At 43.1% G+C, this 26497-nt stretch overlaps 1 protein-coding gene across 1 annotated transcript in view; it reads right to left on the bottom strand.

Annotated features, from left to right (window-relative positions):
* Positions 1-26497, bottom strand: part of rspo2 (R-spondin 2) — a 233464-nt gene that overhangs the window by 55642 nt on the left and 151325 nt on the right. The window contains exons 3-4 of the mRNA XM_070874211.1: positions 24456-24599; positions 24018-24206 (exon numbers count right to left, since the gene is read on the bottom strand). Of these exons, the coding sequence (XP_070730312.1) occupies positions 24018-24206; positions 24456-24599 (333 nt within the window). The remainder of the gene's footprint in view (positions 1-24017; positions 24207-24455; positions 24600-26497) is intronic.

Below are 26497 nucleotides of genomic sequence, written 5' to 3'. Positions count from 1 at the left end.
GGGTGTTACATTTTAAAAATCAAAAGTTAAAAGTGTTCAATTATTAAATTTTTTAATTGAGTTTTACAATTGTTGTGCAGTGTCTTATAATAACTTAGAATAACGTAAGGTAAGGTAAAACATGAATATAATTGTTGGAAAACAATGGCCAGGCCAGGCAAGGATGAAACGTTATCCAACTGCAACTGTAACTGTCCCCAATGTAAATTCATGCAAAGCGTTAATTTATGAGCTGCTGACAAGAGTTTTGCAGCTGCGTAACTCCCACGGGGTTTTTCCAGCCTTGCGGGGGGTGGGCGCGTGGGGGCATGAGTTCATCGCCAGGCTGATTGTCCTCCCTGAAGCCCTGATCATCATCCCCCTCCTCTCATCTGCCTCTTCCACCTCCGCTCTCTCCTGAGGTGGACTTGCAGCCCCATCTGGCAATTGTTGTCCTCTCCTTATAGCTAGGTTATGCAACATGCAGCACACCACAATAAACACAGCAACCTGGTCAGGGTGGTATTGCAGGCTGCCTCCAGAGTGGTCCAAGCATCTGAAGCGCTACTTCAGCACTCCAATTATTTTTTCGACGATATTGCTTTTAGCTATATGGCTTTCCTTGTCACGCTTCTCGGCTTCCATCTGGGGATTACGCATGGGGTCATGAGCCAGCTGGCAAGGCCATATCCTTTATCCCCCAGCATCCAACCGTGACCTTGTGGCTGACTGTTAAACAGGTCAGAGATAGTGCTCTCATGCAAGATGTGCACATCAGGGATGCTGCCTGGAAAATTAGCATTTACTGCCATGATGATTTGGTTGTGGTCGACAACGAGCTGCACATTCAGGGAGTGGAATCCCTTTCGGTTACGAAACATCTTCGCATCCTATAAAGATGCTCTCAGGGTGATGTGCATACAGTCTATTGCTCCCTGCACCTTGGAGAAGTTTGCTATTCTCGAGAAACCTAAAGTCCTCCCGGTCTGTGCCTCCCTGGTCATAGGGAAGCTTATAAAGTCCATCCTGCGAGCGTAAAGGGCTTTAGTCACATGTCGAATGGAGCAATGTGTGGCGTGTTGAAAGATACCACAGATGTTGCCAGTTGAAGCCTGAAAGGAGCCCGATGCATAGAAGGAATGTGCCACAGTAACTTTTACCTCAACAGGCAGTGCGGTCCTGATGGTGCTGGTAGGTTGCAGATTCCCCTTGATGAGCTGGCATATCTCAATTATGACCTCCTTTCAGAAGTGCAGCCTCCTAAGGCACGTGTTATCAGACAAGTTCAGGTATGATTGCTTTTCCCTGTAAGTTCGTCGGGTGTAAGGTCTCCTTCTCCGCATCAATCTGCCACCTCTTTGATTGGACTCTTCACTAAACCCAACTTCAGTCTCCAGCATGTGAGCATTTACAAATAGCATTTACAGTAGAGAAGTTACAGACCCCATCACTAATGCTATAAGTGCCCTTTATGGTCCTCAATAAATATAAATGTGAGCAGGTCAGTCAGTAAGGCCCTTAAATAACTCTCAAATCCTGGGCTTCTCAATGTTTGGTATATTCATGGATCAAAGAAGATTTCTACTTTCTAACCCAAACGTTTAAAGAATTCTGATTTTACATCTTCCTCGCTATTATCTTCGTCCATTCCCAAATTCATTGATGTCTTGCTGGGATTTTAGTCCCATGGGCATGGATCATCCTCTGTATTCAGCAGTGGAAAGAATAACTGAAGAGGACTACGGCTCCGGCGGAGGAAGTAAGTGATCGCAGGCAACTTGAAAGGCTCTTGAATTCACTTCCATGGTCCAGGCTTGGTGAGGGAGGAAGAGAGAAACCAAGAGAAAGACAGAAGAGGGTGGAGAGTATGTGAGAAAAAGAGATAGAGAGAGGGAGAGAGAAAAAGGAGAGAAAGAAAGAGAACAAAAGTGAGAGAGAGAGAGAGAGAGAGAGAGAGAGAGAGAGAGAGAGAGAGAGTGTAAGTGAGTGAGAGAGGAGAAAATACAAGAGAGAGCGAAATTACGAGAGCAAGAAACAAAAGTGAAAAATATGTGAGAGAAAATACAAGTGAGAGTTCAAAATTAAAGAGAGTCAGGATTCACAGCGATCTCCCATCTCTAACCTTGCTTCCCTAAATATCCTGCCAACCCACAGCAACTGTTGGGTGCGTGATGAGCAGTCACTTGGGCAAAGGTACTAAAGACCCTTCAGCATCTATGAAATCAAAATGCAAGTCAGGAGCTTCAGGAACGCAGGATGTGGAGGAGGGAAAAAATACCTTGCAAAGTTTTAGCCCTCATAAAAACGTGACCATCTTCAAAACGCCTTATACTACAATGGAACTGCCATTATCCACCTACCCAATTATCTATCAAAGGCTAGTTCAAGAGGTGATCACACTTTACCTTCTTTGACTTCACCTTATTTCAATGTTCTGCCATCTGATGCAAAATTGTCCTCACAGATCAAGAAATGATGAAACTTTTATTCCACTTTTCTTGATTTTGGGGCTATTGCTGTGATGCACTAAAGCTTGGGGGCTCTGTACATGTAATGTGTAACCGTCACATCAGAGCAAAGCAGTTATGTGTAAAACTAAGCAAAATCCTACATATGTTGGAAATCTAAAATAAAAACAGAAAATGCTAAAATTACTCAGCAGGTCAGGCAGCATCTATGGAGAGAGAAACAGAGTTAACGTTTCAGGTCGATTACCTTCCATCAGAACTGGAATATGTTAGAGATGTAACAGGTTTTAAGCAAGTACAGGTGCAGGGAAAGAGGAGGAGGCAAGAACAAAGGTCCGTGGTAGGGTGGAAGGCAGGAGTGATTTCAATAACAAAAGAGATGATGGGTCAAAGCAAATGGGGGTAGTAATGGGACAAGTAAAGTAGCAAAAAGATGGGTCTAGAGGAGGTGTAAATGACAACAATAGAATCATTACCAGCACCCGTTGGCCAAAAAAATGGGAGCAGTGGTTATGATCTGAAATTGTTGGAACTTAGTGTTAAGACCGGAAGGAAAAAAAGTGGCTAATTGCAAGATGGGTTGCTGTTCAACGAGCTTCCGTTGAGCTTCATTGGAACAGTGTAGGAGGCCGTGGACAGTGAGGTCAGAATGGGAGTGAGAGGGAGTGTTAAAAAGACAAGCGACAGTTAGTGTAAACACAGCTTTGTTGCAACCAGAATCCAGTGTTGGGGTCCCACTAGATGCTGGAAGGACATGGAACAAGACTGACTGCAGTAGCAAATCTCGCTCTGCTTCAGTCAGTTTAGTGTTGGTGTGAAGCAGTTTTGGATTTTCATCAACATTAAAATTGAAGTGTTAATGCAATGTCAATTACTGGCCAATTTCTGTTATCCATCAGGGAGGTCCCTTCTGTTATGATGAAGGACTAAGATCCATTGCAACTACAGATTGACTTAGTTTGCAATATAAATAAGACACATTGCTCAATACCAATATCCCAGCCAGAACCAGCAAAAAAACAAACAACTTTTCCGCTCTCACTCACTAAAAATAGCCTACAGGAAAAGTTATCGAGACTCCCATGTTTATACAGGAATGCAGTTTCTTTTGGAATGTTTCAATTTCAGAGACCAACCCTTCATTCAAGGAACTTTGTGCCATCACGACAGATAAAGGAATGGAGTGGTCACTGGTCCTAGAAAATTCCCCAACCCAAATAGTCAGCAGCTGACTTTAATCAGATAAATATCAATGGACTGATATAATCTTACAATCCAATGTTGGGGGGATTCAAAAGTCAAGAGGATACAAAAGAGCCCTATCCAAGAATGATCGGGTTTACAGGCAAGTGTAGTCACTGTTGTAATGTCGGGGAAACGCATTAGATATTTGCACACAGCAAGCTCCCACAAACAGCAATGAGATTATCGAGATATTGTTTTAGGTTGAAAGATAAATATTGGCCAGCGCACAAGGGAGAACTCCCCTGCTCTTCTTCCAAATAATGAGATTTGTTATGTCCATTTGAGAGGGCAGATAGGACCTCGGTTTAACAACTCATCCAAAAAAAAGCACCTCCAACAGTGCAGCACTCTCTGCATTGAAGTGTCAGCCTGCAGTATGGGCTCAAGTCTCTGGAATGGGCTTGAACCCACGATCTTCTGACTCAGAGGCAAGAGAGTGCTACCCACTAAGCCACGGCTGGCACCACAAAAGGCGGGGAAGGAAATCATAACCAGCCACCCATCTAAGACTATAGAATGCATCAATTAGAAGTGAATACTCTGAGCCACCCTTTTGGTTTTGACCAAGTTCACCAATTTACTCAAACTGCCTAGTTGCTGGAACCATGGTTCTTGTGTCAACAAGGCACAGAACTGCCAACGTGCCCATTCACAAGGACATTACAAAGAATGCTTTGTTCTTACTTCATGGGGCTGGTAGACCATTATTTCTGCTAAGATAAAGGAGACTGCTGGCGCCATCAAGATTTGATTTTTGTGCTAGAATAATTGGATTATCTTCCATTAAGGAGCATGCACATAAATTTATTACATCGTAAAGGCAAAATTTTGCAGTCAGATCTTTACTCCACCCTCTTTTTCAGTTTGGGGGGGGGGGGGGGGGGGGGAGTCTTTTCACAACACCAACAAGGAAGTCAATCAATGAATGATAAAACCCTGACAAATCTGTTACAAAAAATGCAAACTTTGGCCTGCTTAGACTCAATAAATTAAGTCTGATCCAATTTCAGTGGTTTATAAATAAAAGATTACGTGTTTCTCAATATTTACAGTGTAACAATTTCACAGCCAGAATACAATTGTAAAGCAATTGACTGGAGTGGGGAATCTCGCAATATATGCCATTAGTTAGACCTTCCTCTTCACCCTTCAACTCGAACATGTTTTTGCCCTGTAACTTGCTGGGAAACCAAGCCGATTACAGTGCGGCGAGGGCAACGGGTATCTGGGACCTCAGCAACTGACAGGACCAACAGTCTATTGCTTTAACCAATGAGAGTTAAGGATTGAGAAAGAAACAGAAGAATGTCGGAGAAGGAAATCGGGTGAATTAGAGTCAAATCAGATACAGAAAGAGAAATAAAAGCCCCGATATTTACTGGGTGGGTTTTGTGAGCATTGGGCAGGAGGGTGGGTGGAGGAGTTTTGGCCGGGAAACCGAGAAGTCCAGGTTCCCCACCCGGAGGCCAGCCTGATTGACAGGCTTGGCTTCCTGTTGGGCAGTAGGAAGCCTGCAGCTGGTGTAGAGGTAGTGTAGAGGGGTGGGTGTCCGATGGTGGGAAGGAAGGTTAGCTTGGGGTCTGGGAGGAAGCACTCCAGCTCCTCCTGGCTCACAAGCAGTGCTATAAAGGCACTTCCCTTTGCCATAAAGCCGTCCTTGCCTCCCTTTAGTTGCCGGGTTTCTCAGCCGGCCAGGGTCAAACCTGAAAAGCAGGTTAAGTATGAGGTAATAAAAACAGAAAATGCTGGCAATACTTGGCAGGTTAGGCAGCTTCTGTGAAGAGAAACAGAGTTAACTTTTCAGATCAGTATCATCGACCTGCTGAGTATTTCCAGCATTTTCTGTTTTTATTTCAGACTTCGAGTATCCTCAGTATTTTGCTTTTGTGTAATATGAGGTATGCAGCCTCATTATAATATTCAAATAGCCAATCCGGCTCCTGTGAGTAGTTACCCATCCCCCACACCCTGCCCTTTGTTAAAACTGGAAAGAGGCAGGTTGGAGACGGGTTTGAGATTTAAAACATTTTAACATCTCACTCAACCCTAACCCACCCGTTTTTGGGGGTTAAAATTACCCCCAAATAGAGAGAAAAAGATACATTGGATTGAGAGATAGAATCAGAAAGGAAAAGTAGGAAAAACATTAAAAATTTAAATTATTGAAAATCTGCAAGAACAATTCACTATCTGAAGGAATGAGACTCCACAGTTTAAATTGTTCCCTTTCTGGGCTAGAGAGGTTGATTGGCATTGTATTAACAATGATCACATTATTAAAAAGGTACTTAAGCTGTTAATTACCAGCCCTAACATTCTGTGGTGTGTTTAATGGGCAATTAATTAGCAAATCCAGCAAGTTCTTATAAATAAAAGAGAGGGGTCAAGGGGCGAGATAGCATTTGTGCGAAGCAAACTGGAAGCAACATAAATCGACCAGCAAGTTCTGGAGATTCGCAACTCATGATGTATCTCTTAATCCCCTGAACTTGAGATGGCCGATTTGTGCAGTAATAACAGTGTGCATCGTTAAGACTCTGTTATTCATGCACCTTGGAGGGCAAGTATTACCAAAGTGCACAAAAGTCCATTCCTACACAGATCCAACAAACAGTTAATTTGTTTTAACAAGAGAGTGTCAGATTCAGCTGTGACTTAGAGGTTTTAGAACACTTCAAATTACAAAATAAATATCCACATGTACTCTGCACCAGCGGAGTTGAGCAGGCATGGTCATTCAGTGTTGTCTTTCATTCCATCAGGTTGCAGAGGTGAACGTTACCTGGCCTGGAGATTCCTTCTTGGGCGCAACCCGGGGTTAGACCTGAAAATACACCCAACGTCTCACCAGAGTATACACCCAATCTCATTAGAATATGCCCAGACTTAAAATGGGCGTAAATCAGCTTAAAACATCAGGGCCCAAGGAAAGCATCCGACCCACACTGTGTAGTTCTTTAAGTATGAAAATTTAAGTTTCAACTCATTGAACCTTGGTTCCTGCACATCAGGCGTAGCTTATTTAAGAACCTGCAATCGGGGAAGCGTTTTAATATGACTTGTAATTTTCCATGAAAATGCATTCCAAGAAACAGGAAATACCCAGCAGGTCTTAGCCAGAATTTAAAAAATTAAAACGCTGAATAAATTACAATAAAACACAAAAATTACTTTCTTTCACGCTGCGCCTGGAAATCTGGTTGCAATCACAAAATGATATAACACATAAGGACGCCATTCGGCCCATCGGGCCTGTGCTGGCTCTTTGGCAGAGCTGTGTAATTTGTCCCTTTCACTATAACCCGGTAATTTTTCCCCTTCAAGTATTTATTTAATTCTCTTTTGAAAGTTATTATTGAATCTGCTTCCACCACCCTTTCAGGCAATGCATTCCAGATCTCAACCAATCATTGTGTAAAAAAATGTTTCCTCATGTTGCCTCTGGTTCTTTTGATAATCATCGTAAACCTGTGTCCTCTGGTAACCAACCCTTCCGCAACTGGAAACAGTTCCTCATTATTTACTCAGGATTTTGAACACCTCTACTAAATCTCTTTTTAACCTTCTCTACTCCAAAGAGACCAGCTCCAGCTTCTCCAGTCTCAATAAATGAAATGAAGTCTTATCCAATTTCAGTGTTTAATAATATTTACAGTGTAACAATTTCAGTTAGTTAGACCTTTTTCCCCTCACCCTTCAGCCCGTAGATCTTTTGCACAGTAACTTGCGGGGAAAGCGAGCTGATAATGGTAATGAGACATCTGGGACCTTAACGACTGACAGGACCAACAGTCTATCGCCTTAGCCAATGAGAGATAAGGATTGAGAAAGAAACAGAAGAACAACGGAGAAGGAAATCAGGTGAATTAGAGTCAAATCAGGTACAGTCATCAAGATCCATGGTGCGGCCCCGGCAACGTGGATCATTTCCCATACTTTGGGAGCCTCTAATCAACAAGAGCAGACATTGATGACGAGATTCAACACCACCTCCAGTGTGCCAGTGCAGTCTTCGGCTACCTGAGGAAAAGAGTGTTTGAAGACCGGGCCCTCAAATCTACCACCAAGCTCATGGTCTACAGGGCTGTAGTAATACCCGCCCTCCTGTATGGCTCAGAGACGTGGACCATGTACAGTAGACACCTCAAGTCGCTGGAGAAATAGCACCATCGATGTCTCCGCAAGATCCTACAAATCCCCTGGGAGGGCAGACGCACCAACATTGGCGTCCTCGACCAGGCCAACATCCCCAGCATTGAAGCACTGACCACACTTGATCAGCTCCGCTGGGCAGGCCACACTGTTCGCATGCCAGACACGACACTCCCAAAACAAGCACTCTACTTGGAACTCCTTCACGGCAAACAAGCCAAAGGTGGGCAGAGGAAACGTTACAAGGACACCCTGATAAAGTGCAACATTCCCACTGACACCTGGGAGTCCCTGGCCAAAGACCGCCTTAAATGGAAGTGCATCCAGGAGGACGCTGAGCACCTCGAGTCTCATTGCCGAGAGCATGCAGAAATCAAGCGCAGGCAGCGGAAAGAGCATGCGGCAAACCTGTCCCACCCTACCTTATTCTCAACGACTATCTGTCACACCTGTGACAGGAACTGTGGTTCTCATTGGACTGTTCAGCCACCTAAGGACTCATTTTTAGAGTGGAAGCAAGTCTTCCTCGATTCCGAGGGACTGCCTATGATGATGACATAAACAGAATTAAAAGCACCAATATTTACTGGGGTGGGTTTTATGAGCATGGAGCGGGGCGGCGGGGGGAGCTAGTTTTGGCCGGGAAACTCAGGAGTCTAGGTTCCCCAACCAGAAGCCAGCCTGATTGAAAGACTTGGCTCTGTCAGGCAGTAGTGAGCCTGCAGCTGGGGTAATGGTAGCATGGGGAGCTTCTCCAGTCTCTCCACAAAGTCCCTCATCCTTGGTACCATTCTAGTAAATCTCCCTTCCACCTCTCGAAGGCCTTGATATCATTCCTAAAGTGTGGAGCCCAGAATTGAGCAGAATACTCCAGCTGAGGCCTAACCAATGATTTATAAAAGGTTTAGCAACATTGAGATCCCTAAACAAGTGTAATTGGAGAACTTGCATTTGAGACTTGGAGCATGCCCTATTTTGTGGGCGGAGATTAGTTTGGGCGGAGATTTTGATGGATGGCCGTAAAGGATGGATGAGACTTGGGCATATTGTGGTTACGCCCGGAACTCATTTACGCCCAAGTATCCGCAATCTTTTAAGCCATGTAATTGGTCTGCGCCCAGATTACGCGAGTCTCAGGGCGTGAATGCAAACAAAATGCTGGCTTTATCGTCTGGCTGAAAACCTTGTGTGAAATGAGTTTATACAGTCTCACCCCAATCGTGGGCACAGCATAATCTTCCCCGCCTTCCCTCAAATCATCAATATCACTCCGAAACTCCACCAGATGTGTCTCAACTGGAAGTGCCCTAACTGCGACCATAACACCATACAGATACGAGGAGCAGCTCCAATTACAACAGAAATTTAACAATTTTCCAATTGAGCCAACTACCTATAGTTTTACGGCTTCTCGAAGTTGCATCTTCCCCAATTAGACCCAAGCAACAGTAATTGCTTACTATGCTGTTTTTGTTTCTGCTTAAAGAGATCCATTAAATTTATATTTATAGTTTTCTTAACTAATGAATAAAATGGCTATTTCTCCCCCATGTCGAACCTCTCATTTTAATCCAACAAGGTTGGAAAACAGTCAAGTGTGTTGCCAAGCAGCTTCCAAGTCAGAAGTCTTTGCCCAGTTGGCCATGGATTAAAAAAAAAATCATGCTGCATGAAACGAAACGGTTTGTGAAGACAATTAAAACATCAAAGAATCATTAAAGATTAGAAATGTGTGCTTGATGTGCTTAAAAGCAGATGTTGATTAGTGGACTCTTAATTAGAAATGAGAGGATGACTAATTATCAGTGTATTAACCATGTCGAACTCTACATTGGTCTGGATTGGCTATTATTAGTCCTGAAGTTTTGTTTATACATCCATCTTATGGTCCAAATACATTGGTACAAAAACAGAGTCTAGAGCCCTTGGACTAACCTTTTTCCATTAACGCCATTGCTGCAAACCTTCCAGCAAGCTGGTCATTGGAGTGTATGTCCACAGATCCCTGAAGGTAGCAGGACATGCAGATAAGGTGGTTAAGAAGGCACACGGGATACTTGCCTTTATTAGCCGAGGCACAGAATACAAGAGCAGGGAGGTTATGCTTGAACTGTATAAAACACTAGTTAGGCCACAGCTTGAGTGCTGCGTGCAGTTCTGGTCACCGCATTACAGAAATGATGTGAATATACGAGAGAGGTTACAGAGCAGATTAAGAGGATGTTGCCAGGACAACTTTAGCTATGAGGAAAGATTGGATAGGCTGGGGTTGTTTTCTTTGGAACAGAGGCGGCTAAGGGGAGATTTAATTGTGGTGCATAAAATGATGAGGGGCCTAAATAGAGTGGATAGGATGGACATATCGTCCTCAGCAGAGGGGTCAATAACCAAGGGGCATAGATTTAAAGTATTGGTAAAAGGATTAGAGGGGATTTGAGGAGAACTTTTGTCACCCAGAGGGTGTTGGGGGTCTGGAATCAATTGCCTGAAAAGGTGGTAGAGGCAGAAACCCTCAGTGCATTTAAAACATGCACTTGAAGTGCTGTAGCCTTTGGATCAAAAGCTGGAAAGTAGGATTAGGCTGGATAGCTCTTAGAAAACATAGAAACATAGAAAATAGGAGCAGTAGTAGGCCATTCATCCCTTCAAGTCTGCACCGCCATTCAATATGACCATGGCTGATCCTCTATCTCACCACCATATTCCCGCTTTTTCCCCATACCCCTTGATGCCTTTTGTTTCTAGAAATCTATCTATCTCCCTCTTAAATATATTCAGTGACTTGGCCTCCACAGCCTTCTGTGGTAGAGAATTCCACAGGTTCATCACCCTCTGAGTGAAAACATTTCTCCTCATCTCGGTCCTAAATTTCCTACCTCGTATCCTAAGACTGTGACCCCTTGTTCTAAACTTCCCAGCCAGGGGAAACATCCTCCCAGCATCCAGTCTATCCAACCCAGTCAGAATTTTATACGTTTCAATGAGATCCCCTCTCATTCTTCTAAACTCTAGTGAATACAGGCCTAGTCGACCCAAGCTCTCCTCATACGACAGTCCTGCCATCCCAGAAATCAGTCTGATGAACCTTCGCTGCACTCCCTCAATGGCAAGTATATCCTTTCTTAGGTAAGGGAACCAAAACTGCACACAATACTCCAGGTGCGGTCTCACCAAGGCCCTGTATAACTGTAGTAAGACATCTTTGCTCCTGTACTCAAATCCTCTTGCAATGAAGGCCAACATAGCATTTGCCTTCCTAACTGCTTGCTGCACCTGCATGTTTGCTTTCAATGACGGGTGTACAAGGACACTCAGGTCCTTCTGTACATCAACACTTCCCAAGCCATCACCATTTAAATAATATTTTGTCCTTATGTTTTTCCTACCAAAGTGGATAACTTCACATTTATCCATGTTATACTGCATCTGCCATGTGTTTGCCCACTCACTCAACCTATCTAAATTGCCTTCAGTCCCATTAGTTTCTCCAACACTATTTTCTTACGAATAATAATTTCCTTTAATTACTCTTGCTCACTAGACCCTTGGTTCCCTAGCATTTCTGGGATGTTATTTGTGTCCTCTTCCATGAAGACAGAACCGAAGTATTTATTTAATTGTTCTGCCATTTCCTTATTCTCCATTACAAATTCTCCCGTTTCTGTCTGTAAAGGACCTACATTTGTCTTCACTAATTGTTTTCTTTTTACGTACTTGTAGAAACTTTTGCAGTCGGTTTTTATGTTCCTTGCAAGTTTACTCTCATACCCTATTTTTCCCCTCTTAATCAATCTCTTGGTCCTTTTTTGCTGAATTCTAAACTGCTCCCAATCCTCAGACTTGCTACTTTAACTGGCAACTTTGTATAACCCATCTTTGGATCTAATACTGTCCTTAATTTCTTTTGTTAGCCATGGTTGGGCCACTTTTCCTTCTGTGTTTTTACGCCAGAAAGGAATGCATAACTGTTGCAATTCATGCATTCGTTCCTTAAATGTTAGCCATTGCCTATCCACCGTCATGCCTTTTAATGAATCCTCCCAATCTATCATAGCCAATTCATTCCTCATACCGTCATAGTTTCCTTTGTTTAGATTTAGGACCCTAGTTTCAGATTGGACTACTTCACTTTCCATCTTAATAAAGAATTCAATCATGTTATGGTCACTCTTCCCTAAAGGACCCCGCACAACAAGACTGTTAATTAACCCCTTCTCATTACACAATACCCAATCTAGGATAGCCTGTTCCCTAGTAAGCTCCTCAATATACTGGTCTAAAAAACCATCTCGTACACACTCCAGGAATTCATCTTCCACAGTATTATTATGAATTTGATTTGGCCAGTCTATATTTAGATTAAAGTCACCTATGATTACTGTAGTACCCTTGCTACATGCATCTCTAATTTCCTGTTTGATGACGTCCCCTACACTACCACTACTGTTTGGAGGGATATAGACAACTTCCACCAATGTTTTCTGCCCCTTGATGCTCCTTAGCTCCACCCAGACTGATCTACATGTTGATTTTCTGAACCAATATCCTTTCTCACTATTGCTCTGATTTCATCCTTTACTAACAACGCCACACCACCCCCTCTTTCTTTTTGCCTGGCCTTCCTAAATATCGAATATCCTTGGATATTCAGTTCCCAAACCTGGTCACCCTGCAACCATGTTTCCTTAATTGCAACTATATCCTACTTTTCAGCTGACACAGAAACGATGAGTCAAATGGCCTCCTTCTGTGCTGTAAATTTCTATGATTCTATGATTCATCCAACATTCCCCAAAGCAACAGGATACAGATTCCTGTCTACAAGTCCTAGGTCGAGAAATCACAATCTCAGCCATGCCAAAATTGAGGGTTGTGGACTCTATACTAAGGGAAGAGGGGTGGGGTGAATTGCAATGAGAGAGGTGACCAAGGGAAGGGGGGGTGGGGGAATTGGAATGAGGGAGATAAGGGCGGAGGAAATAGCAAAACTTTACTTGGATGTAAAGTTAGCAAATAAACCTCACTACCAACATTCCCGTTAAACTGCGCAGCGGTCTAGAGGTCCCGTGCAGGCTGCTCACCAGCCTTTACATGGTAGAAACTGCACTTGCACCGAAACTTGAATGGACCCTACACCCCACAAAAATTGAAGGGAACATTGCCGACTACCCCCACAATTCCATAAATTGTTGGTTCAAGCTGGTTGCACCAATGAAAGGATTAATTATAAATGCAGCCCCTAATCTAGAACATTATATATGTGTGCAAATATATAATCTGGAAATAAAAAGCTGGTATCAATAAAACTTATCATGAAACCAGCAGATTTTCTTTAAAAACACAACTACAGTCCTTTAGGGAATGAAACCGGGTCTGGGCCTATGTGACTCCAGTCCCACACCAACATCGTTGACTCTTAATTGTCCTCTGAGGTGACCTAGCAAGCCACTCAGTTGCATCAAACCACTACCGTCGGCGGTTCAAGTCGGCGGCTCCCCACGCCTTTTCAGGGCAATAAATGCCATTCTTGCCAGCAATGCCCACATCACAGCTAACAATTTTTCTCTGAAAGTTGGGAGAGAGAATGGTCATTGACCTGAAACGTTAACTGTTTCTCTAGCCACAGATGCTACCTGAACTGCTGCGAATTACCAGCATTTTCTATTTTTATTCGAGAAACTTCAGACACTGACACTGCACAGTCACCTAGCGATCATCATCATCATCATAGGTAGTCCCTCGGACTTGCTTTCACTCTTAAAATGAGTCCTTAGGTGGCTGAACAGTCCAATACAAGAGCCACAATCCCTGTCACAGGTGGGACAGATAGTCGTTGAGGGTAAGGGACGGTGGGACTGGTTTGCCGCACGCTCTTTCCGCTGCCTGCGCTTGTTTTCTGCATGCACTCGGCGATGAGACTCGAGGTGCTCAGTGCCCTCCCGGATGCACTTCCTCCACTTAGGGTGATCTTTGGCCAGGGACTCCCAGGTGTCAGTGGGGATATTGCACTTTTTTAGGGAGGCTTTGAGGGTGTCCCTGTAATATTTCCGCTGCCCACCTTTGGCTCGTTTGCCGTGAAGCAGTTCCGAGTACAACTCTTGCTTTGGGAGTCTCGTGTCTGGCATGCGAACGATGTGGCCTGCCCAGTGGAGCTGATCGAGTGTGGTCAGTGCTTCAATGCTGGGGATGTTGGCCTGGTCGAGGATGGTAATGTTGGTGCATCTGTCCTCCCAGGAGATTTGTAGGATCTTGCGAAGACATCATTGATGGTATTTCTCCAGCGACTTGAGGTGTCTACTGTACATGGTCCATGTTTCTGAGCCATACAGAAGGGCGGGTATCTACAGACTTGTAGACCATGGTGGCAGTTTTGAGGGCCGGTTCACCAAACACTCTTTTCCTCAGGCGGCCGAAGGCTGCACTGGCGCACTGGAGGCAGTGTTGAATCTCGTCGTCAATATCTGCTCTTGTTGATAAGAGGCTCCTGTGGTATGGGAAATGGTCCACATTGTCCAGGGATGCGCCGTGGATCTTGATGACTGGGGGGGCAGTGCTGTGTGGCGAGGACAGGCTGATGGAGGACCTTTGTCTTACCGATCTTTGGCATAAGGCCCATGCTTTTGTAGGCCTCAGTAAATACGTCGACTATGTCACCTTGTGAGCAAAGTCAGCAACTACATCATGACAGTTGACATAGAATGGTTTGTGCACTGAAATTGTTTGTCTAGATATCGATGCCCACAGACATACAAAAATACAATTTTTAATTATAGCTGTCTGGCATAAAAAGTAAATGAATCAAAATTGCAAGATGTGGATAAAAAGACCACTTACATCCATAGCCAGGCCTAGTGCAGAGTAAAACTTTCTCTCTGGTCCTCCCTGATTTAATGCCTCAGCCTTGAAAGAGCATTGTGTACTATACCTGATATCTTGAGCATGAGCAAGATTGCCATAAGCCCTCCCCAATAAATTGCTAGTGAGGAGGGTGAAAAACTGAAACAGGATGTAGGGTTGCGTGTTTGACAGGTGCAATTTAAAATGGAGAAAAATGTGAAGCAAAGCATTTTTGGAGCAAAAGGAATTTAGATCCAACAAAGCAACATTTCAAATGGAGTGGTGATGCTTGATTGGGAGACAGTCGTCAAGAGGTGGCAGTGAATCAAAATTGCAAGATGTGGATAAAAAGAAGACCATTTAAATCCATTGCCAGGCATAGTGCAGAGTAAAACTGGGCTGGCATAAGGCAAATGGAATCCTTGATCTTATATTAAAAAAAAGTTAAGGGGGTAATGTTTCACACATACAAGACCTTAACCAGGCTACAGTTAGAGGATCCCAATATCATGAACTGGGAGGTAAGAGAGAAGAAACTAAATCTTTGCAGAAGGTGCTTGGAATTTGGGATGTTCCACCACAAACCATTGTTAAAGCAGAGTCCATAAATTCAAGAGTATGGGGAGTAAGCAGGAGAGTGGGATCAGAAAAACACAGCTGACTGGCCCGTTTTGGCACTAAACATTCTACGATTCTATGACATAGTGACAATTTAAGGGCAATTTTATGGTGAAAGAGTCAATACCTGCAAGGACCTGGTCTGTGACCGACAATGAATTCCATGTAGTCGGAGATGGCCTCTCATGCAGAAAGTCTGGGCCGTGCTCAAATGCTGGCTTCAGAGGAGATGAATTGGCCGAGCTTGCAATCCTCACAAAAGTTCCTCCTGTTGGAATTGTCGGCCATTGTACGCAGACCAGCTCAGATCTTTGGAAGCCATTTTACTTGCCTTGAGACTGTACTTTAGAAGTTACTTTCCATGAACTTCCTGTAAAAATTGCTATCCCATTCTCACCCTCCCGCCATTACCATGTTTACAGCTCTTAAAGAAAAAGCACAATTCTCAGATCAACAGAGAGCGCGCTTTATAGATAATTTAAAAGTGAATCATAATCAGATTTTGGATGGCAGAATCGTACTGCAGTTTCCCCCTCCCTCAAAAAAAGCTGCATGCAAGTAGTGAAAGGTGAAAAGATGTACTGTCATGGGAAATGTCATCTCGATGAATGTACGGGATAAAGCAGACTACGTAGGATCTTAGGGATAAAACAAAAAAAATGTTCGAGTCGAAGAATATGATATAATTGTGACACATCACAGAAGTGATAGGAGTAAATTAGTGGAAACTGAACAGAGGCAAAAAGTTTTTGTCCAGATATTTTGTTTTTTTAAAGTTATTGGGGCGATGCATTGCCTGATTATATATTACAATATAAAAGGTTCTTCAATACCATTCACACTTACATTACTGCTTATATCAACTCAATATTTTTTCCTATCCCAATGACTTGCTACTTTAGAAAAGTTGAAATAAGGTCTGCAAAACTCTGGCAAAAATCTTAATCCCCTGCAATAAAAACACAATTCAATCACTATAAAACAGTGGCCTTGCATGCTGGTGTTCTGTGGAAACCGTATCCACATTTAAAAATTCAAATTGAATTTCAGCTTAAGTCATGCCTGAACATTCTTGCAGTTATAGAATTATGCTGTCATTTTCCACTCGTTCATAAGCATGTAATAAGACCTGTGTTACATACAGATATTTTCTCTTGACATGCTACCATTAATTGGATGTCTTGGCACATTGTGCACATCTGCAGTATGCGCGATCTCCCTGCTTGCACTCTCACTTACTGGTGTTACAAATATAGGGACCTGAAGTTACATCAAACCTGTAAAACCAGCACCTTTAGTAGATCTCAGCTTTAATAAAATGTTCATAGCAAGATTGAATAGTTATGCATTTAGATTTAATTAAGTGAAGAGAAAGGGGCCTGAAATGGCCCATCAGTGTCCCAAACCATCCCCAACCAAAGCTCACAGGAGGGACAATCTCCATTTCCCCGCATATATCTACTCTTCAATGCTGTTGCTGGGAAAGTGGAAACTGGGTCAAAATGGCCCAAATTCAGCTCACAAAACACTCTGGTAACCAAAAATAGGTCAGTGTTAGTAGAGTTAAAAGTAAATCTTTGATCCCAGAGATCAAAACTCAGAACACCGCACGACAACTCCACGATATTTTAAAAGTAATTCCACCACCAGTTTTATGACAGAACTGGTTGTGTGACCTCAATAGGCTGGAATTCCCCCACCAATAATTAGGAAAAGGTACAAAATACTTTTGAACCGCAAGCATTGCACGATGTTATTTTGAAGCCGTCTCCGTTCATAAAATGGCTGCCTGGAACGCAGAAAGCTGAAAAGTTTTAACAAACAGTAGGCTGTCCAAGGGCTGGAGGGCTTTGGCCAGAATCAACTGTGTGAAATCAGTGGGTCTGCACAAAGCAGCCCACCCTATACTCCGACAGCATTAATTATCGTTACTGGCTGCAGGGAGACCACAGACGTGTGGAATAACAGTTACAGAGCGATAGAACTTAAGTACAGTCTAAATTACATGCATATGCAAATAAAGTACATGGTAAGTCTCCTGCTTAAAAGGCAAGTTGAAGGAATGTAGCAATTGAGGAAAAGGTTTAACTGCAAGTTAGGAATGTAAATGGCTCGTGTTTTACCCTCGTTAGGCTTTCATTATGCCAGCCTTCTCCTTGATCTCTTCATTTTAAGTAGTCAACATATGGAAGACTCACAACCAAATCTTTGTAAAGCCATAGCATACGGGCCGTGTTATCAAAGCAGTTAAGAAAGAGTTCTTCTTCTTGCTTGTTCTAACATTTTCGTTTTTAGATTTCTTACATTTTTCAAGTTTCATTTGCCCCTCTCTGTGGCACAAGATATGTGTTGCAGGCGAGATATTGCACTAATCCCTCTCTGTCCCAAGTCTAGGATTTAAAACAAAACTTTTAGATATATGCATGTTAGTTTGAACTATAAAACAAGACAAAAAAGATCATTATTTGAGCTAAGGCTAAGCATTATAAATCTGGGACATGAACCAATCTGACCAGATCAGAGCCAAAGATCTAAGAGACAATTGCACCTTCTGCAAAAATAAAAATAATGAGGCTTTAACAGAGTACTTAAATAATCTTGCAATTGCTCAACATTACTAAAAACAACAAATCCTTTAACACACGTTCATTGTCCAGCACAATAACCAACTCAGAAGCTATCGAACAGGAATCTATTTGACAACCAGTTTCATTCTCCAAAGATATGCATTTTATTCTGTGCCCTGTATCAAAGAAAGTTTGAGTCCTTTCTCTGAACAGTTAGCATGTGATCAGTGGCAATGGTTGAAGTAACGCAGCAATCTGTAGAAAGTCAATTAGCTGCAACATTTACAAAGCAATGGAGCCGCCTGTCACAATCCAACCTGGCTCCAAGACATTTGTTCCAGGATCTAGTCACAACAGTAGGACAGTGAGTTTAACGTCAGACGTGGCTCAGTGGGTAGCATTCTCGCCTTTCGAGTCAGAAGGTCATGAGTTCAAAGTCCCACTCCTATGATTCCAGGCTGACACTCCAGTGCCGTACTGGAGGGAGTGCTGCACTGTCGGAGCTGCCGCCTTTCAGATGAGACGTTAAACCGAGGCCCTGTCTATCCTCTCAGGTGGATGTAAAAGATCCCATGACACTATTTTGAAGAAGAGCAAGGGAGTTCTCCCAGTGTCCTGGCCAATACTTATCCCTCAACCAACATCAATAAAAAAAATGATGATCTGGTCATTTATCACATTGCTGTTTGTGGGAGCTTCCAGCACATAAATTGGCTGCCACTTTTCCTACATTACAACAGTGATTGCACTTCAAAATGTACTTCATTGGCTGTGAAGTGCTTTGGGTCATCCTGAGGTCATGAAAGGCGCTATAGAAATGCAAGTTATTTCATTGTGCAAGCAAAACATATCCAATTTCCATGTTACTGTACACATAACTGTTACAAAGTCAATTTAGTTGTGCAGGAAAAAAAATGGTAAATGTAATTTGGGTTCAATACTCATGCAGGTTTCTCAGTAGGCAAGGAGGGGTTATGTCATATAACAAAGCAGTTACTGTAACTGCAACTGAAGAAAATCCTGTCACAACAAAGACTCAAATTGCAAAAAATACAGAAACAAAGGATTGTTCCATTTTCCTTAACTCCTGGTTAAGGGGAGAATCTGACTTAAGCAAAAATATGAGGAAACAAGTACAAGATTTGCATTAAAGAATATTAGTTAAAAAGTTACTATTTGTTGGGAGCAGATCTAACTTGCTAATTGGCGAGCAGGAAAGGTGGAGTCCTGGCAGAAAGATTTTAGTCCTATGTTTCCCATCGTCATGCAGGAGATTTTATATCAGATTCAAAGCGGTACATCCAGTATCACAACACAGTTTGAAGCAGCAACTGATGCTTTTACTGAAAGGATTAAAGGTCACTGTCAGTAAATTAAATTCAAAGACTTTTCCCTTGAAGAATGACAAACATTTCACAAGTATATTCTAGAAAGAGAAAAAAATAATAGAAAGGAAATAAATTTAATTTCCATAGCATTTTTCACAAACTCAGGTCGTCCCAAAGTAATTTGCAACCAATTAAGTACTTTTTGAAGTGAAGTCACTGTTATCATGTAGGAAATGTTTCAGCCAATTTGTGCACAGCAAGCTCCCACAAACAGCAATGAGACAATGACCAGCTAGTCAGTTTTACATGTTGATTGAGGGATATATATTGCACAGGACACCGGGTAGAACTCTCCTTCAAAAGTTCCATTGTAATGTCTATGAGCTTGTAATGTTTGTAGCTCCATGCTGTGGATGTGGACGTATTGTGTATTGCAACTACTGGAAGGTTCTGTTCGAGAGCGAAGGTATCCTCTTCGAAACAGAAAACAAGTGGTTAAGTTAAATTTGTAAATATGAAAAGAAAATAAGTCTATATCCTGTGTTATGTATAAACATGCAAGAAATGTATGATGTTTGTTATAATGACTTCTTCATTAAGGAGGGAGAAGTGTATTGTCTGTGAGCTTGTAATGTTTGTAGCTCCACACTGTGGATGTGGACGTATTGTGTACTGCAACTACAGAGTTAATAATTAAACAGACCAGGCTGTTCCGGAGACTTCCGACAGAGCTGCCTGCCATATTAGAAAGCTGTGTGTGCTGTGCTCTGTGAATATATCACAGCCATAGGATCTTTTATGTCCACTTGAAAGCGCAGAGGGAACTTTGGTTTAACATCTTGACAGCACCACTGTCAGTGCAGCACTCCCTCAGTACGTACTACACCAGGCTGTCAGCCTAGATTTTGTGCTCAAAGTCTCTAAAGTGGGACTTGAGCCCACAAACCTTCTGACTCAGGGGAGGTGAGAGAGTGCTACCCACTGAGCCATGCCTGACACAAGAAATCGTACAGATGTTAGTCTCAAAGAACTAGATATTTACTGAGTTTCGCTAGCATCCACTATGATTAAATTGAGCCAGTTTTTTATTTGATAAATATATGCAGATGTTTACTTTTATCAATGATGTGATATATTTGTACACTCAGCACACTGAAGACATTCTCAACAGATAATACCCTATTTACAGGCATTGGAATCAGTGTTACTAAAGAGAAGGTGAAGATCTTACAAGTACAGTGATGGTTATGAGGTTAGGCTGTCCCCCACAATACATATTATTAACAAACTCATCCCACAGTTATAGCCTTCTGAGATGTGCTTATATAATCCAATTTTAGTTCAACAGTTACTCTCAAACACTGCGTAAAACAGACAAAAATAAGTTTTATAAATGTGCCTGGCATGACAATCAAGATACACAGCTGGCTAGATTTTTGGTTACAACGTAGTTACCGAAGCCATTACGTCAAACTTACGGCACTCTTAATTCAATGTAGCTGAACTATGCTGCAATCTGGTCACATCGAGCCATTGTCTAGGCCACATGTAATCATTCCTATGGAGAATTATCAAATTAAGTTGGGTCATCAGATTAAGGAAATACTGCAGCATGATTGTCCGCCGAGCATTCCAGCCTCATTTCTGCAACATTGTTGATTAGGCAGAATCTAAAAATCAAAAATAAAAATTTGCCTGCTGACAGTATCCTTAAGTCATTATATTTCAACCCCCACCCACCCATCCCTCCTCCTCTTGACACACACAGCTATAAAACACAGGAAAAAAGTTCAATGTGCTTCAATGAAACTTTGGCCGGTCAATATTTTTCAAAACAAAAATTATTGTTCAGTCCTGCACCAAAACACGAACACACAAACAAGTTTCCTTTTCAAACGGATCACACCTCCAAGTGGCCAGTGAGTCATGTAATTCAAAACATACACTGGCGTGTTAATCTGCTTCATGCTCAAAAGGAGCTGCGCTATTATACAGACATATTTTCTACATAAATAAATACCATTTGATACAGTTTCTAATTAAAAATGTAAATCTTATTCATCCTGTATCTGTGGAGAGATGGCACCGGAGAGGATTTTGTGATGTTAATTAAGACTTTAATGTCGATCTTGGACAATGTTCGCACGTTAAATTAACTTTTATTCGTACAAATCTTTAAATTCTACCAAGTAGTTTTAGTTAAACAATGACCATTTCCAGATAACAAGTTACCCAGTTTATACTACATGGATTTGTTTTTCAATTCTCATCCTTATGTTGAAATCCCTCCATGACCTCACCCTCTCCCTATCTTTGTAACCTCCTCCAGCCCTACAACCCTCCAAGATATCTGCACTCTTCCACTTCTGGCCTCTTGCACATTTCTGATAGTCTTTGCTCCACCATTGGTAGTTATGCCTTCAGCTGCCTGGGCCCCAAGCTCTGGAATTCCCTCCCTAATCGTAGAAGACGCTACTTCCTGTCCTAATATCTCCTTATCTGGCTCGCTGTCGAGTTTCAACTGACAACGCTCCTGTGAAGTACCTTGGGATATTTTACTACATTTAAAAAGGTGCTATCTAAATGCAAGTTGTTGCTGATGATTTTGGAAGTTGTGTGTGAAAGTACCTGAAGTGGTTTAAACTGTCCCATTTCGATGTCAACAGAACACCAAATTATACATAAATAGGCAAGCGTTTTGTTTCAATCGTCTACTTTCCTGAGGCGGTTGCGGGCTATAGATTTGAGGAAGTGATAGATCTCATCTTTCTTCTTTCCCCATTTAACCCAACATGGTCTCCAAGCAGATGTACCTATACAAGCTAGCTTACTAGTCCAACTTGCTTCCCCAGGCTTACTGATCACTACTCCAATCCTCATTTGGTAAGGTCATGGTTTTAGAAATGTTTATTTTAAGACTTACAATACAACTGCTGAAATCCTTTGCCCAAGAATGAGGCAGCATTAAGGACACCCAGAAGACGAAATTGCCCCTTTTTAAAACCCCCCTTACGTGGCGCAATGAGGTTACCGCCTGGGGGAAGGGGTCGATAGTGCCTCTGCGGAAAGTGCTCCGGAGGTTTGGAGGGCGGTGTCTCGTTAGCGGCGCGCCCCGCGATTTGCGCCCCGGAGATCCACGTAGTGCTGACTTTGCCGGCGGGTGCTGGGCTCCGGAGCACGGTGCTGGACTCAACCTTGCCCTACCGCTCCGGCAGCAGTCCTGCATGGACGCGGAGCGCCTCCAATAGCGCTCCGCCTCTGTTGAGGAGCAGTAGGGCCGAATTCCGCAGTGGGGGCGGAACTTCCAGGCTGGGCGAAAACGAGGGGCGGGGCAATTTCGCTACCCCAAAGTTTACAACAGAAACCTACTGCATGGCGAACTTGACCCAATAGCCCAACTACATAAAGTTTTGGGATATGAAACAAATTCCACATGCTCTTTGCAAATTTGTTACCGTCTATCTCAGACAATAAAGTTAATTCATCGAAGGTGCTTTGTTAGATTAGAGGAGAATGATTTTTTTTAACCCCTTATTGACTTATCTTTGCATCATCCGTGGTTCAATGGTAGCATTCTTGCCTCGGAGTCAGCCAATGGGGGGAGGTGGGGGCGGGGAGGGGGCAGGAGTCCTATTACTTGCAATAACTTGCATTGATACAGCCAATTTAACATAGGAAAACAGTCCAAGATGCTTTGTGAAGTCTGTTTGCCAAACTGGGAATGAGAAGCAATGATGACTTTCAACATGTGCATCTTTATGTAATTTACACCCCACTCTGCATTTGCAAAACACTTCGACAAGCATGCAGAGTACGTATACTCTGCTTTTATAGTCGATATTGTTCTCCACCTACTCCCCATACCTGTGCAGGATAATCAGATGTTTGGAAGCTACTCTATGAAAGCCCTACAAGCCAACATTAAATTAAACATTCACTTAGAAGCTGGTGGCAGGTAGTCGCAGTGCACCAGTCAGCTTCCATTTAGTTCCACAAAGTTGGTAGATTTGCAGATTGGTTGGGAACCCTCTCTCTCGGGAGTTAATAGCTGGCAGCAGAGAGCACCTCCACATGTCACGGGATCTACACGGTTTATATCTACTGACCAGTGGTAGACTGCCTTCCCCACCACAATTGTTCTTGGAGCAAGAATGCAAAATACGAATTTCACATACTTGAGCAGGCTGAAGTTCCCGTTAATTCATCCCCACACTGGCCCCAATCTGGCCAGGCATGGTTCAATGGTATGGGCAAGGACAAAATCAACAGAGATTCCAGGTGAAGGAAGTCCAGTATTGAAGTAACCAACAATTCTCACCAGCCATGCACCTTACCTGGCTCCCATTCACCATATTCTAAACACGCAAGGATGATTGTATATTAAGAAATCACACTGCCAATCAAGGTTCCTCTCATTTCTTTTGGGTGCGCAGCCCATTCAAATTTTTGCATCTGCGCCGGACCTTCAGACCACTGAGCAGCTGCACGGGAACATTGCTGCCAATTACAAAAAATTAATACGGCACACTAAGGTTGTGCACCTTTGCACTGAGCCACGGTGAAGTTGTGGGATAGATAAATAAGGACACATCGCGGATTAATTCATTCATGGGATGTGGACGGCACTGGCAACACTGGCATTTATTGCCCATCCCCCAGTTGCCCCTTGCAAAGGTGATGGTGGTGAGCCGCCTTCTTGAACCGCTGCAGTCCTGTCCGATGCATGGTGCTCATCACTCTTCACAATTATTTCCTGCCAAATTTTCAAATGCCACAATGTAAAGAAGATTTCACATTTTCTAGATTTTCAGATGGTATCTTACCTCCTGGACAGTGCCTTTTTGCCATTTTACATCTTCTGGATTCTGCAATAGTTGGACAAGGTATCGTGTCCTTTGCTGGCTTTTTCACGATTTGTCGTGTCCTGGTTTCGAGTCCCCATTTGTAGCCGCACGTTTTGTTGTTCTTTATGCACGTTCCCCAGTTGCTCCATGGTCCTACCTCACAACCCTCTGAACACACACAACAGACTATTAAGATTTGAATGCAGTTGTGGAAGAAAACATACCCGTGCACAAATTTCAAACAATCAATTGAACAGCAACTTAGCTTGGCTCGCTAACTGATAACCCTCCGAACACAAATGTTAATGCACTCAATTTATTAAACTGAACACAAGGTACCAATAAATCTTAAACAGAACCAACTGCTCGAAACATACGCCATCCCCTCTGTAAGGGGTGTTCCATAAAATCACTTACCCACACATTCCATGTGCTCTTGCAATGGTACAAACCCTTCAGGGCATTCTTCAAAGCATCGACCTTTGTGTAAGTAAAAACCAGCTTTGCATTTTGTGCAAAAGTCTTTGCTGAAACACGTGTCACAATTATCTATTTTACATCCTAAAAAGGAAATTAAAAACAAACAAAAATAAAAACATTTGTTAGAAAGCATATTAGTACAATAGTATACATTTCACTGGAACATTGCAAGCCTTTTCAAACATATAGGTTTTCTTGCAAAGAAACAAAAAGTCAAAGTGTCACCAGGTACTGAAATGGAAAGCAGCTGCAGTCAGCTGTCATCTCCTACACATCTTTAATTAAAAGTGATTCATTCTATAAAGGAGTTGTGTGCTTGCTGCTATATCATATTAAACATACTCCAAAGGCAAGACTGCGAGTGGGGAGTGCGGGGGGGGGGGCGGGAAATTGCCTCTTTTTATAGCTCCGTTAGTGTCTCATTAGGCATTTGCACCCAGGGGAGCGGGGGTGCGGGGGGTGGGGCCGCGCTAGTGCCCCCGGGGAAATTGCCCTGGAGGTTTGGGGGGGGACGCTGTTCCAGCAGTGCCACGCCCCGTGATTAGTGCTCGGGCCAGCGCACAACCGGCAATGACATCAATGCCGTGTACGCCGACCACTCATCATCCCACACCGGCCCCTTTGCACCCATGGGCCAATTTCCAGTGAAGCTGGCAGACATCCGCCACTGGAGTGCCCCTTAAAAGGGAGGCCTTTAGTGCCCCGGGCCGCCATTTCTATTTGTCAGCCGACTCTTGCGTCGGCCGAACAATTGCAGCCCTCGGCACTCTGCTTGCTTTGAGGGGCGCACGGCTCAATTCCGCGTCGGATGAGGGGAGTTCCGTACGGGCGCAGGAAGTCTCAGCCCCGGAAGGTTACCGTCCCCACTCAGGGCGAGGGGCAATTTCGGCCCCTGGAACTTTTATTACAATGGCAATTTAAAACCAAAAAAAGGCAACTCAAGTAAAAGATCAATTACTACAATACACAGTTTCCCTACTCAACAACTTGCATTTATATAAACACCATTAATGTAATAAAACATCCAAAGTTGCTTCACAGTAATGTTAACAAAGGAGATATTGGGACAGGTGACCAAAAGCTTGGTCATAATGGTGTATTTTAAAGAGGGTCTTAAGGAAGAGAGGTGAAGAGAGGGTTAGGGAGGGAATTCCAGAGCTTAAGGTCTCGGCAGCTGAAGGCACAGCCGCCAATAGTAGAGCAATAAAAATTGGGGATTGTTAGATCTCTTAATTTCCAATGAAATACGAACTCCGATTATAGTTTTAACTTTTTAATCTTGGCAGAGAGCAATAACAAGTTCTTGGCTTTAAGCCAGGGCTTTGTCCTTCTGGCACCACATGGTCAAAATGGCTGTACTTATACCTGGATCAATTTACAGAAAAGAACTCGCCTTCTTTGAACTTATTGGCTCAATTAATAGTCTTTTAACCTTTTAATTGGCTCGCTACCCAAGGGTCCTAAAATGTCAAGTTGATTGATGCCTTAATGCAACATGCTACCACTCACGTAGCATCTCTGACTTGTTGTCTGTGAATTTTCACAGCCTGTCTAAATGCAGCCTGTTTGAATTCTCTATCAGGGATGCGCAAGAGGCCAGAGATCTTGGATGGTTGTAGGGCTGAAGGAGATTACAAAGATAGGAAGGGGTGAGGACATGGAGGGATTTGAAAACATGGATGAGAATTTTTTTTTAAACTGAGGAGCTGCTGGACAAGGAGCTAATATAGGTCAGCGAGTAGAGGTGACATGTGAATGGGAGTTGGTGCGAGTTAGGACTTTCTGAACTACAGTTAGGAGAGCCAACTTGGACACAATGGCGGAACTTTAATCTAAAAAACGGGTGGGTTAAAAGTCTGAATCCCAACCAGAACCCGCCCACTTCCAGTTTTAATGAAGGCGGGACAGGGGGCGGGCAGCCAACCCGTTCCCAGGAGGTGAGTCGCCTATTTAAATATTATAATGAGGCTGGAAGCCTC

The sequence above is a fragment of the Pristiophorus japonicus genome, chromosome 1, assembly GCF_044704955.1.
Source record: "Pristiophorus japonicus isolate sPriJap1 chromosome 1, sPriJap1.hap1, whole genome shotgun sequence".
NCBI lineage: Eukaryota > Metazoa > Chordata > Chondrichthyes > Pristiophoridae > Pristiophorus > Pristiophorus japonicus.
This window is presented reverse-complemented; position numbering and strand designations above follow the sequence as displayed.